This window comes from Vicugna pacos, chromosome 23 (genome assembly GCF_048564905.1).
Source record: "Vicugna pacos chromosome 23, VicPac4, whole genome shotgun sequence".
NCBI lineage: Eukaryota > Metazoa > Chordata > Mammalia > Artiodactyla > Camelidae > Vicugna > Vicugna pacos.
In genome coordinates this window covers 6,258,864-6,272,808 of record NC_133009.1, presented here as the reverse complement: position 1 = coordinate 6,272,808, position 13,945 = coordinate 6,258,864, and the positions used below count along the sequence as shown (strand labels likewise).

General features: G+C 53.7%; 1 protein-coding gene and 1 long non-coding RNA gene across 8 annotated transcripts in view; one reads left to right on the top strand and one right to left on the bottom strand.

Moving 5' to 3' along the window:
* Positions 1-13,945, bottom strand: part of PIK3C2B (phosphatidylinositol-4-phosphate 3-kinase catalytic subunit type 2 beta) — a 61,587-nt gene that overhangs the window by 32,218 nt on the left and 15,424 nt on the right. For 3 of the 5 annotated variants that reach the window (XM_006215505.4, XM_072948387.1, XM_072948388.1), the window contains exons 2-7: positions 7,692-8,712; positions 4,374-4,474; positions 3,594-3,748; positions 3,248-3,368; positions 256-367; positions 19-98 (exon numbers count right to left, since the gene is read on the bottom strand). In XM_006215505.4, the coding sequence (XP_006215567.2) occupies positions 19-98; positions 256-367; positions 3,248-3,368; positions 3,594-3,748; positions 4,374-4,474; positions 7,692-8,624 (1,502 nt within the window). In that variant the 5' untranslated portion in view covers positions 8,625-8,712. Of the gene's footprint in view, positions 1-18; positions 99-255; positions 368-3,247; positions 3,369-3,593; positions 3,749-4,373; positions 4,475-7,691; positions 8,713-9,771; positions 9,875-12,555; positions 12,669-13,945 lie in introns of those variants that run through there. The other 2 variants (XM_015248905.3, XM_072948386.1) reach the window with 2 other exon arrangements.
* Positions 7,318-10,882, top strand: LOC140688697 (uncharacterized). 3 transcript variants are annotated; one of them, XR_012063442.1, is made up of 4 exons: positions 7,318-7,582; positions 8,961-9,103; positions 10,394-10,567; positions 10,726-10,882. It is a non-coding gene; the product is annotated as an uncharacterized lncRNA (long non-coding RNA). The 3 variants fall into 3 exon arrangements; XR_012063440.1 differs by having other exon boundaries at positions 7,325-7,582; positions 10,394-10,882; XR_012063441.1 differs by lacking the exon at positions 10,394-10,567 and having other exon boundaries at positions 7,330-7,582.

Below are 13,945 nucleotides of genomic sequence, written 5' to 3'. Positions count from 1 at the left end.
GATGGTACCCACTCTCACCTGCTGATGGTCTGTTTGACTGGCCTCTCCTGCAGATGGACGAGGTAGTTCAAGGTGGAGGGGCTCTGATCATCATTCACCTGTATGAGCACAGTATTCAGAGAGGGGTGGCGCCTTTACCTCAGCCCACGCCCACCCAGTGTGTTCCATATCGCCCTCTGCTCACTACCTCTCCATCCCTGTGCAGTCACCTACCCCTGCCCCCCGCCACCCCCCTCCCCCCCCACACACACAAACCGTTCGGGCCAGGTCACTGCGGACAGCTTTCTGCTCCATCAGCTGTAGCCGAATGTCGATGTCAAACTTCCGACAGTACTGAATATACTCATGGCTGCCCAGGGCGTGCTTGCTGGTGGGACAGGGGGACAAGACTATTAGCATCCTGGGGACTCAGTGGAACATGCAAGGGAAACACATACTTTGGCCTTAGGGAGGGAGAAGCAGGGGGAAGAGGGAGGTGAAGGGGTGGTACCTGTGATGCACCCCCACCTTGGCTCCTGGGAAATACCGCGGCAGGGCTCGGGGAGAGAAACAGAGGTCCGTCTAAAGAAAAGCCACCTAATGCGTTTAACCCTCGGTCTGTACAAACGTTGACTTTCCTAAGTATTTATTACCTAGACCGTTCATCACTCCAGGGTGGGAACTTCTGGAGGGAGTCGGGAACAGAGAGACTTCTCAGGGACAGTTTAAACCCCATTCTCTTGGCTTCGGTACACAGCACACACTGGAGCCAGGCTGTGCTCAGACTTGGGCGTGGAGCTCAGTGGGTGACACCCTCCCAACACTGTGGTCCTAAGTCTCACACCTCCACCATTACCGTTACCAATGTGGGTGCGGGGGCCAGCCAGGCCAACCCATCAAGCTACCAGGTCTATCACCCTCAAGCCCGTCAAAGCTCTGCTTCTCACCTCCCTCCGTGGGTCCTGCCTGACTGTGAATAACAGTATAAATCTCTACGGATCGCCTGTGTGCCAGTTCCACTGCTCAAGGGACATGTGAGACGCCCCCTCCCCCCAACCCACCCCAAGTTTCAGAGAAGGGGGCCTAGGGAGTCCCCCAGTGATCCAGCCCCCTCCTCCCTCCCAGTCACACCTCAGTCAGAAAGGAAACCCGGGAGAAGGGCAGAGTGAGTCCCACCTGCAGGCCAGCACTGCAGGCCGGGGCCAAGTCCCAGCAGCTGGGTAACAGAAGCCGGAAAGGGACTTCCTTCCTCAGCAGAGCTGGGAATCTAGGCCAGAAATGGAGGGGAGAAGAGAGGAGCAAAGGAGAAGGCTATGTGCAGAAGCTGACAGAGGTGCCCGGGCCTGAGGCCAGTCTGGGTCCAGCTAGGGCTTAAGTGGGTTTTCCACACCCGGATGGGCCAAGCCTCTGATCTAGGCCCCAACCTGCTAAGACTGAACTGCAGCCAAAACCTGGGGGTGCGAGAGGCTGGGCTGTGGGGCGGGTCTAGGGGGAGTGCCCTGAGAGGAAGGAAGAGTGTGGCGGGGTTGGGGAGGTAGCAGGAAACCCAACCCTCCCCTGGGACCGTCTCAAGGTTCTTATCTGAGAGCAGCCTGCTTCCTGGATCCGCCACTCCCCCTCAGCGTCAGCCATGCTCGCTAGGCAAAGGTAGGTAGGAAACACAGGGCCTCCTTGGGAGCTGGCAGCTTTCTGGAACCCCCCAGAGGGTCCTTTCCACCTCCATCCAAGGCAGCTGTCTTGTGCTCAGGGGTCTGGGCTTTCCCGTTGAGTGGGAGGGGGCTCCTGGACCAAGAGTGATGGCCCCAGGCTCCCTGGGGACTTGCTTGACCTTCTCTGTGGAAGGCCCTCCTCTGCGGGTGTTCCAGTTACAGTGGGAGAGGCATGGCCCCAGGACCAACAGCCTGCTCCACCTCATCCGGAGCACCCCACCTAGGTCTTGGCGGGAAGTCAGAACCTGAACCTGACAGCTTCTCTATCACCTCTGGACTCTGGGGCTCAAGGACGGGGGAGCTGAAAAGGAAATGTCAGCATCCATCTGATCCAGATCCCCAGGCATTCCTCTCTGTGGACCAGTCCTTCCCTGCAAGTATGTATTGACTGCTCACTGGGTCATTCTCACATTTACCTGTCGCTACATTTTACAGAAGTTGCCCCAACTAAGAAGGGGCAAGCTGGAACCCAAACCAGTTGTGTTCATGTGACCCACTACACCCCTTGCTCCCTTACAAGAGTGGCAGGCTGCCTGGGGGACTCTTTGCCAGGACACCCTGAGTCTAGGCCCCCCTTCATTTCTTTATGGGAAAGCGAGTACGCACGGTACACATTTGTTGCCCCCTTCCTTTCTCGCAGTTTTCCAGTTGAGAGCACAGAGGCCAGAAAGGGCCCACGATATTCCTAAGGTTAAAGAAACCAGCCAAGAACTGCTCCAGCCCTAGGTCAACCACCCATGCAACCAGACTGGCATGTAAGAAGAAGAGCAAGCGATGGCACTTAATCAGGGAGACACAAGCCCCTCCTTTCCCCATTCGCAAGGTCTGCCTCCTCCAAGTGGCCCAGGTTGTCGGCAGTAGGTAACTGGACGCTTGGGGAGGAAAACGGATCTCTATTTTCTTATCTGCTGCCCTCTGGCTGATTCTACAGTCGGTCACGCAGCTGTACCCCTAAAGGGTAGAATCCCCCTCCCCTCCCCCCAGCACTCCAGAGCCCCGGGGCAGTGCAAAGGGGACTGCAGCCTACGGCCCACATCACACTTTCCAGGGAGGCCGCTTGCTGCAGAGGGCACTGGATGAAGAGGAGCTGGAGGCGAGCCTTTGGTGAGGAGCGTAACCAGCTGCACATGCCGAGGCGGGGGGGGGGGGGCTAGACCGCAGGGGGAGGGGAGAGCAACTGTGATTTTTAAACCCTAGGTTCCCCAGGGTGCTTCCTCCCAGTCCTCCTTCAGCCCCTGGCCCCCATACATACATCTCTCCATATGCAGAAGTCTGCAAGCAGATATGACCTAGTCTTTGCCTAATCCCAGCTCCAAGCTCTTTCCACAGCGGACTTGGCTCATGAAGCCAGCCAACCCCGCTGGAAGACTGAGCTCCTGGGGAAAGTGCGACGTGGCTGAGAGTATGCCCAGAAAGCACGAGCCCTGACTATGGGGCTGGGGAGGAGCTGCCAGTCCCAAGCCTCGAGCCCAGCACCCCGCTGTGAAGCCCCCTCACAATCCTACCACCAGGGAGGCAGGTGCCGCTCCCGCCCTGCCTGTCCCCACCAGGCAACTCACTTCTGCAGGAACTCTTCTAGCCCACAGGGCTTCAGCACAAAGTCACCCACATCTACATCCCTCAGTTCATCATGGGTGTAGCACAAGGTCTGGTAGATGAGCAAGTCTACAGTGGAGGAACCTGTAAGGGGTGAGGTAGGGGGAGCAATGAGGCGGGGGCACTGGGGCAGACGGGGGTCGTCCTGATCCCTGACCCCTGGCTAGACATTCTCCAGCACCATCACCAGCCAGACAAAGCAGGCCAACACACAGTCTGCATGGAGCTGGGAATCAAAGCCAAAGGACGCTACACGGTCACCCCAGCCGCACCTCAAGGGATTCTCGCCCCGCCTCCCAACTAACTTACAGTTGCAGGTAAAAGTAAGTGGCTCCCGCAGGCTGTCACACAACACAGTCACCTTCAGGTTAACCTCATCCCCTAGGTGCTCCGGGCTCGGGGTGACAGCACTCCAGACATAGCCTGTGAGGGAGTAGTCTTGGATGTCAGAGCCAGATCGAAGGCTGTGCAGGAAGAGAGGGAGAAGGACCCTCGCTGTGCCTCCCGAAGAGAGCAGTCAAGAAGAGGCCTGCCGGGACCCTCCCACCCTGAGGCCTGAGGGCCCTTCTGTCCCCACCCAACCCGGCGGCCCTCCAGGTCTTCAGGCCAGGATGGAGGCATTGGGGAAGCAGCTCTGGGAAACCACGGTCTCGACACATTCGTTGCAAAGATTTTCCTAAGCTGAGTTGAGCATTAGGGTTAGTTCTATAATGACACAGCTTTCCATAATAAGTTCCATGGAAAAGTTTTCTGAACCCACTTCCTTTCTCTTTTCACTTCAGATAAAATAACACGCTTATCTCCAACTGGGGTGCATTTGTTCCTAAGGGCAACAGAGCCGGAAAAGATTGGAATCATTTGACTTTTAGATGGAGGTTTCATGAAATTTTGTCCAAACTGTGAAACTTCTTAAGATCCCAACAAGCCTGCAAATACCTGTTGTAGGAAGCATTCCATAGTTTTGAACTGAGGTTTATTCAGTCTGGCTCTTCTTCCTCCCCAGAAAGTTCTGAACGGGGTTGGGGGGGGGTGACTCTCCTCCCCACCGCCCCCAACTCTCCCCAACCCTCCGATTCTTTTAACTCTTACATATCCAGCATGTGGCAAAATGCAGCAACTTCCTCATCTCTCTCCTCTGAGACCTCAAACAGCTCATGGCCATTGGTGACGGCGTGGGGCCGGGAGCCCACCTTTAAGAGAAGAGTAGTTGACTCAGCGCCTCTCCCCTCATGCCAGCCCCTCCCCATAGGCTGCTCCTGATCTAAACTCTTTAACTCTAGGTGTCAAGGCTTTCTAGTGAAAGGCGCACAAGAAAATAGGGGAAATTCAGGATTATCTATCCTCCTAAGAGACCAAGAACCAAGCTGAAAAAGAGGACTTCAAGCCTTGGCGAAGTCTGGAAGCCTGGGTGGGATGGACATGAGTGTGGCCCAACCTCCTTCCAGAGAGGCCAATGTCTAATATGCTCAAGGCTGCCGGTCAGGCAGTGCCCGGCTTGCTGGGCTGCAGGCAAGACTTTCTGGGGGATGTTCCCAGAGGCATGGCAGGGAGCTGAGCAGACAGCTATTTTTTCCCCATCCCACCACTGAGGCCAGAGCAAGTGGACTGTCCAAGCAGTCCCCAGGGAAGCTGGGCCCTGAGCAAAGTTTCAACATCCACAGCCGGCCACAGGGACCCAGCACGGAGAGGGGCGGAAAGTCCATAGATGGAGGTGATGACTCAGATACACGTCCCTTCCCGGGCAATGCTATTTGAGGAAGAAAGTGTCAAAGCAGCTTTCCGGGTAGGAAAAGAACCTGATAGAAGGCTTAGCTCCTCCTGGCTCTTGAGTCTTGTGGTCCTGAACAGCTGGAATGTCAGGGAGCCTGCCTGAGCCCCACCCCCTGTCCGAGCACATGTGTGTGGTGGTGGGGATTCTCTCAAAGCAGACCTCAAACTGTCTCCCACCCCACAGCTGCTCTCAGTCACCCTTGAGGAGTTCTAAAGCAGCCCTCGAACAAGGCCTGCAGTGCAGCCCCAGGGAGGAGGAAGTGGAGGGGGAGCTGGTGCGTGACGGGCCTGCTCAGAGCCGCCAGGGGAGGCCACCCCAAGGGAATGAAGCGACATCTCGGATGGAGTGCTGGCCTGCATCCGGTAAAGCGGCCACTTCCGGGGTCTGCACACACACGCACCGCCTCACCTCTCAGCCTGCCCCGGGCTCTCCTGCCATCCTCCCCGCCCGCAGGGGGCAGATGGCAACAGCTGAGCTCCTCATTTGAATATCCAGATTGTTTCCTCTGAGTGACCCCCTCTGATTGGCCTTGCTCCCCTGGGTGAGCACGGAGGGGGTGCAGAGAGGGGAGGGCAGCCGTGGGGCCAGTTGGCATGTGAGGCCCTGGCTCTGCCAAGTTCGTGCCTGTGTCCCAGTCAAAACAATAGCACCACTGTCAGCAACTAACCCACAAAAGTGAGAGCAATAGGGAAAGAGACAGAGACAGAGACAGAGACAGAGAGACAGAGGAGGGGAAGGCAAGGGGCGTGGAGAAGAGAGTGGAGACTGAGGGCCATTTTCATGCTCTTTCAGTGCCACTCACTGGCTCCATAAGAAAACAAAAGCCACTTACGTTCACCCTGCTGGCAGGCCCTGGTGGCATCGCCCGATGCTGGTGGGGGGAGTTTGCCGGGTAGAGGCTGGCAGCGGGGGTATCAGGCTGGCATTTGGAGCCAACCATTTCCAGAGCTGGCTCTGCAGGCCTGGGACAAGGAGGCACCCTCCCGCTGGAAGCCCGGCGACGGCGGGGCGGTGGTACAGGCCGAGGGACTGAGGGGTCCCCCCTCCTGGTGGGATGAGCCCCTGCACTGAGCTGGGATGGGGAAGACCAAGGCCGCATTTTCCCCTAAGAACTGGCCAGGGCTTTTTGCTTTGCCCCAGGTTCTTCAAGGAGACTCTGGACCAAGCTCCCTCCCAGAACTCTGATAACACACAGGGGATGGGGGAAGGAAGGGGGCAGGGAGCAGGAGTGGGAGGCACAGAGGTGACCACCTACCAGGGTGGCCTGATTCGGTAGGGTGGCGAGCAGGCCCAGCTGTGCGGAACAGGAATCTCCCAGTCCCTATAAATAGCGAGATCAGCCCCACCTCTCAGAGCAGGGCCTTTAAAAGGCCCTGTGCGCTAGAGCTGTGACTTATCCCTGGAGCTGCCTCTGCTTTGGGAGACTCTCAGCAGAAGCACAGGAAGAAAGGACCACGTGGTTTTTCCAGAGTTGTGAAGGATCCCAACTGCTGGGACACAAGGTGGGAAAGCCCCAGCGTCCCTCAGACAATGGATAAGGAGGAAACAGGGATGGAATGAGGAGGCGCGCTGTCAGGACAGAAGTCATCCGCTGTGGGGGGTGCCTCTCGACTCCAGGGCCCAAAGGTGAAACACAAAGCAGGCTTCAGGTCCCACCTATGGAGGTGCTGCTGGCTCTTTTTAAACCAGAAAAAGATCAAGCCTGTCCTGGAGCCCACCCCACGCTTCTATGTAGAGATTTTGCTATTTTATACTATCTACCGATAAGAGTAATTAATGTCATATTGCGTATTTTTTTCTAAATATTTTCACTGTGAAAAGAGATGGATGACGGTAATGGTTACACAACTACGTGACTGTATTTAATGCCACTGAACAGAACACTTAAAATCGGTTAAGACAGTAAATTGTATAGTATGTATATTTTATCACAGTAAAAGAAAGAGAAAGAGATGGAGGGAGGGGGTGGGGGAGAGAAACAGACAGCGACAGAGAGAGAGTCAGAGAAGGGGTGAGGAGAGACAGACAGAAGAAGAGAGACAGAGAGAGCCAGAGAGGAAGAAAGCGAAAGACAGAAGGAGGGAGAAGAGAGACGGAGGAGGACAATCGAGCTTCGGGAGGAGAGGGACCCGGGCTGTGTGCTGTGGACTGCTGGGCGGGGTTGCTGAGGCGTCTGACCCAGGGTCTGGGGACTCAGTGAGCAGTAAACAGTTAATGTCATGATTAGGCCCCATCACCAGGCAGCATTTTTGGCAGAGCAGAAAGTCAAAGAGCAGAGGCAACTCACTCCAGAGCACAAAGCCATCGGGCATAGAGTCACCAAGGCACCCAATCGCCTCACCCCAGTTCATCGTTACATCGTGGAGTGGACGCACACTGGGACCTGCCCCCAGAAGAGCCATCTGGCCAAGATACACAAAACTTGGCCGGAAAAGGAGCCACATCGCTACTGGTACCCCTCTGCCTCTCCCGCATCAGGGCCCGGGGGCCCAGGGTCAGAGGCAGAGGGCAGGAGAGGCCCAAAGGGGTGAGTGTGGGGCAGATGTGGATGTGGAACAGCAAGCAGGAGGAGGGGCTGTTCTTTGTTTCTAAGTGACATGGGGAAAGGGGACAGAGAAACACAACAAGGTCCTCACCTGAGCGGCAGAAATCCGGCGATTCTTGCCATGTGTTGAGTTTTTTCGGTTGGCATAGCGGGAGGTGTAGGTGCGGGGAGGCACCTGGGGGGGCATGGTCTTGCTCCGGGCCACGGGTTTTCCAGGGGTGTCCTTGCTGAAGTCCAGGGGTGCCCGGCCCTCCTTCCAGCCCCTGGTGGCGTCCCGCAACATCTCTGCATCATAGGTTGACTTCAAGTTGAGCCGTGTAATGGCATCATTGATACCGTCGTAGTCCACAGAGTCCAGGAGGCGCCCCGGACCCCTACCTCTCGGCTCCTCCTCCTCTTCTAGGATCTCTTGCCCTAGCAATTTGCCTGGAGGTTGTTCGGCCAAAGAAAAAGTGTTGATGTCATTGGGCTGGGAGATCTTGGAGGGTGAGGGAGACCCCTTTCTGGGAGGCAGGGGAGGAATGTTCCAGATAGAGACTCGAGGAGGCAGAGGAGGTGGGGACAGTTTCTTGGAAGAATCATCTGTGTCCCCGGGTCCTGAGGACAAAGAGAGCCCCTCATCCGAACCATCAAAAATGTAGAGATAGTCTCCAGCCAGGGTGCCTTTGGGCCAGGGATCTGGGCCAGGCTGCGAGCCCTGGGAGGTAGAGTGGTTGGGCAGCCCTTCCTGTGGGGAGAGTGAGTTGTAATTGAGGGTAGGATCAGAGCCAGAAAGACCGCGCAAGAGCGTGAGGTCCTTCCGCCTTCCCGCTGGCTTGCTGTAGAAGTCTAGGACGGGCTCGTCCCAGCTGATGAGAGAGGGGTCTGTGTTCTGCTTGGCTCTGCTTTCCTCCTTGTCATGCCGAAGCCGGGACAGAGCGTCATACTCCATCTGCAGGGCCTCGGCCATGGCCAGCTCCTTGCGGCTGATGCCCACCAACTCCAGTGACTTCCAGTGCTCCCCATTGCCCTGAGTCGAAGACATGGTGAGGATGGGGGACACGGGAGACAAGGAAGTCTTCTACTTCCTGGCAATGTCAGGTCTGCAGGGTTGTGGCATGGTGTCTGGGCACCTGCAGGTGAGGGATAAAGATATCAATCATTCAGCCACAAAAAGAGATGTGTGAATAATCTGACTGGGTTATATCATCTGGGCCACTGCCTGTTTCTTGAGTGCCTACTACAGATGGAAAGAAACTGAAAGATGGAGGAAAAAAGACACCAAGACAAATTTATTTATCTATTACATCCATCCACCCTTCCATTCATCTATATATGTTTCTGTCTCTGGTCCCTAACTCCATCCTCACCTTGCTCACAGGTACACTGAGGAAAGGAGGAGTCATTTTGTGTCAGCTAAGAGGAAAAGATGGAGACAGGCTCTTCAGTCAATTTAAAGAGGGCACACCGCTGGTGGGGAATGTGAAACAGTACAACCACCTTGAAAAACAGCTTCTCGGAAAGGTAAACATCCACTCCATATGAGTCAGCTATCTCACTCCTGGTTCCTTACCCAAGAAAAATGAAAGTATATATATCCACACACAGACTTGCGCATGAATGTTCATGGCAGCCTAATGTGAATACCGAAAAAGGGAAACCACCCAAATGTCCATCAGCAGGTGAATGGATTTAAGAAATGTGATATGTCCACACAATTGAATACTACTCAGCAACAAAAAGGAAAGAATTGCTGATAGCATGTAATAACATGGATGAATCACAAGATAACTAGGCTGAGGAAGAGAAGCCAGACAAAAGAGTGTGAGAGTGTAGGATTCCATTTATATAAAATTCTGGAAAATGAAAACTAATCTACAGAGACAGAAAGCAGGTCAGTGGCTATCTGAGAAGGGGTGGAAAGAGGGATGGTTACAGAGGAGGATAAAGAAACTTGGGGATGATAAAAATGTTCACCATCTTGACTGCGGTTAACAGTTTCACGGGTACATACTTACATCAACACTTAAATCGCACACTTTAAGTATGTACAATTTATTGCATGTCAATTTTACCTCAGTAAAGCTGAAAATGAAAAGTACAATAGGTCCTATAAACAGACATTACAAGTACTCAGAATGCACTAAGGTCCTCCCAAAATAAACCAATATGATCAATAAAACAAGACTTGCCAACAGGTGAGGCCTGGGGGTCTTGGCCCTCAGAAGCAAGGCAGGACCCCAGGCCAGGTGCATCTGGCCGCAAGCAGCCCCCTTCATTGACTCCAGTGTTGATATCCTTTTCCTTTAGGAGCCCTGTCAAAAGGCAGTGAGGGCATGGTTGTAATGACCATGTTAGCCTGGCCCAGTGGTTCTCAACCCTGGCTCCATATTAGAAATGCTGGGGGCTGGGGGTGAGGGGGTGAGGGAGGGTGGAGTGTGTGTTTAGCATGCACGAGGTCCTGAGTTCAATCCCCAGTACCTCCATTAAAAAAAAAAGAAGCATTTGGGGAACTTCTGAAAAGTACTGATGAGATTACTGGTACTCTCAAGAGATCCTGATTTAATTGGTCTGCGGTAGGGCAGTGGTATTTTTAAAAACTCCCTGGAAAATTAGTCTGTAGCGGAAGCCGAGAACCATGGACGTGTGTGTGTGTGCGCGCGCGCACGCGCGCATGCATGTGATTCAGATTAGGTTGGGGTGGGCAGGACAGTGTGAAGCAGACACTTCTGACCCTTTGCACTGGCTGCCGGTAAGTTCAGGATTTCCTAAAATTATCAACAAGTCTTCATTTTGCTGTACTGCTTTACCCAGCAGGTAACAAACATACGAAGCACATCCTTCCTTATGATGAGAAAATTGAAAACATCAGTAGGAAAAAAGTTAAGATCGATTCGTGTGTGGCAAGTTCCACAGACTCCAAATGAGTTCGGAGAACAGCATCCCCTCCCTTGAGGTGCCCTCCCGGGACCCTGGTACATCTGTCAGGTACAGGCTGGCTCAGTGAGTCCCAGGAGGTATCTTCCCAAAACCAGAAGAGCCCAAGCCCAGCTTCAGGGCACACAAAGTGGGTCTCTGCTGACTGCTCTGCCTGTTGAGTTTCTCCGCCTTCCAACAGCTCCTTACCGATTACTTTTTATCCACAGATAGTAGGAAGGAATCTTGCTACTTGAACTTTAAAGGAATCGGATGAACAGATGGAGATACTCAGAACTTGGCCACCCACAGATGGGAACCTGGACCCAGGAAAAGGAGGGCCTAGTGCTTCAGATGGGAGATGCTAGATAAACGCTCAAAGTTGGACTGAGCTTAAGCCTTTTAATCCAGCGAACGACTGTGGATTTTCAGCCCTGAGCTGGGACAAGCAGAGTAGTAAGACTGGCCTTAGCCAGGCACCACTGTGAAGAGAAAAACTGAGGCCATAGGAAATAATCTTTCTCAACGTCCTGCCTCTCTTCCCCGTTGACAAATCCACCCTTGCATTCAGCCTCCTTTTCTTCCTTTTGGTCTCAGGGGAAGCAGGCCCCCGCCTCGTGCTGAGGGACAACCCTCCTGTGCTCCTGCCCCCATCCATGGGGTCTCCTCCAGGATAACGCTCCACGAATTTCCCTTCCCTTTCCCGTATCTTCACCTCCCTCCTTAACTGGGCCTCTCTCTTTAGCACATAAACATGTCCAAGCTTCTTCTAGCCTTAAAAAGAAAAAGAAGAGGAAAAAAAAAAAAACTACACCCTGAGCACCTTCTCTTGACTTCGTCCTCCAGCGAATACCCTCCCCGTGCTTCCTCCCCTTCCCAGCCACACTTCACAAGAGCCGAAGACACGCTGTTTCTCGACAGTGTCTTATTTATTCTTCAGCTCACCATAGTCTGGCTTCTGCCCCCAACATTCCACTAAAATGCTCCAGCAACAACGCCCAGGCGACCCAACTCCACAGACATTTCTATCTGCCCGGACACTGCTGCTGCATTTGGCTCTCAGACCATTCCCTGTCTCCTTACATCCTCTACCCCTGGCTCCCATGGTTTCTGGGACACTACTTTTTCTTGCTCTCCACCTCCATCTTTGTCCCTCTTGTGTCCACCCCTGAAATGTTGGCGCTGGCTCAGGATTCCATTCTCAGCCTCCATTAACATGACACCCCCAGCTTGGGCAGTCTCATTTCTTCTGGTCTCCCACTCATGCCCCACTCACGTTGATGGTTCCAAATGTCTCTCCCCTCCAGTTTACATGCCCACCCTTCAAACCCCAAATGTCCAGAACTGAACTAGCACCTTCTTATTTCCTTCCCACCACCTTCTCCTCCTTCCTGGTCCCCCACCTTGGTGAGTGGCACCACCCAAGCTAGGAATCCCTACCGTCTTCCTGGGTCCTTTCACCCCATATCCAATCAAGGCCTGCCCACTCTTCCCCATAATGCTCCCCAAATCTAGTCTTCCCCTCCACCCTAACTACTGCTGCCCTAATTAAACCCGTATCTTCTCCCACCCGGGCTATCACAAAAGCCTTCTAACAGTTCTTTCTCCTACTGATCCTTCCCTCTGTAAAGCTTGCTCCCCAGAGCAGCCAGAGGGCTCTTTGTAAAGGGTAAATCTGATAAGTTCACTCTCTGCTTAAACCCCTTCAAAGGCTCTCTACCTGATTCCTTTACAAGGTCTTTATCATCAGCCCTCATCTTCCTCTCATCTCCAGTACATTCATTCCCATGCACTTTGTACCTCTGCGATCTTGTTCAGTATCTTCCTGCTCCTGGGCTCACCCTTCCCGACTGCCGAGCGCTCTTTGCCTGTGTGCCTCCAACTTCTCAAACTGTGCTGAGACATCAGGTTCTTCGGGAAGGGTTCTCTGAACCCCCAGCTTGGACTAAGGTCCCCATTTTTATGCTCCCAATAGCAACCTTTAAATATCGTCTTAAAATCTTTTATTCAAAATTATTAAGTGTGGACCTGCCACGAAGCTCCTCAAGTTCCCAAATCACCTCTTTTCCACTGAACTTGAACCGGGATATGAGGGCAGAGCTTTCTGATGGTGAGAATTTTCAGGCGTGGAGGTGGGTCGCCTGGATGCAGGTGGTGTCCTTCCCTGGGGATCCTGCAAAGGTAGGACTGGGCTAGGTTTAGCACCTGTAAAGGCAGGTGGGCAGATAGACAAGACCACCAAATGGTGGGGAGGGGTGTAGCTCAGTGATTGAGCATATGCTTAACATGCACGAGGTCCTGTGTTCAATCTCTGGTACCTCCATTAAAAAAAACAAAAAAGACCACCACACAAAGTGCCTTCCAGCCCTGGGATTCCTCGGTTCTGACTTACTGATTCCCTTTAGTCAAAATTCGCAGAGAATGACACAGAATGCCACAGTTATCCCTGGGAGGAAAGAGAAGGAAGGCCCAGCTCCTGAGGCCCTTCCCAGCCTGGAATTCACAGGAGGAAAGCTGAGCCACCCCTCTCTAACCACTGTCCCCCAGCTCCCGGCCAGGGTGCCACCCCACTGCCTGTCAGGCACTCAGAGGAGGCGCGGCCAGCTGACAGATCGTGAGCCCGGGCCGTGCTGGCAGCTGCGCCTCCCAGAAGGTTCAGTGTTCTGCTCAATTATGCTGCACGATGCGTGCTGAGGAGGTAGGACAGACAATATCCCCTGCAGGACCAGGACCAGGACCAGAGAGCCACCCCCTAAGGTGGAGTGAAGGTTCAGAGCAGCAGCCAGGCACAGGGCCAATCCAGAGAGGCTAAGAGGAAGGCGGGAGCTACCAGTCCCAACCACCTGCAGCTGAAGGGCGCTGGCTTCCCCTAAGAACTCAAGCGCTGAATTTCATCTTCCAGAAGGGGTGGGGAGACACAAAGTATTTTAGGAATCAGAGTCTCATGTTTCTTGCCTCCCCCATTCTCTTCCCCAATTCAGTTCCCTCCCTGCCAGTCTCTGCTGGGTTGACAAGTTAGAAACTGCTCTGTTTCCTTACTCTGCAAGGGCTACTAGAGATTCTGTAAAAAAAAAAAAAAAGCAAATATCCAGGTGGGTCCCAGGAAAGAGCTCGGTGCTTGAGGGCCTGGGTCTTGGTTATTCCATACCCTATGCAGGAAGGCTGGGGCCAGGAACGCGGCATCGCACAACTCCATGGAGCACCCACACACTTCACTCCATGAATGACATCCTCTAGCACAACAAAGAGAACCACGTGTATGGCGCCCCCTGGAATTGTGCACCTTGGTGGCCCTATGTTCTCTTCTAGCATCCACCTCTTAGAGGGTAGATGGAAACTGGCTGAAAGGTCACTGCATGCACCACCTGCATGTGCTAATTGTTAATATTTCCCCACATCTGAGCATGCTCTGTCTTTCTCTGCTTAACCATTAAAAAGATGCAAACACAT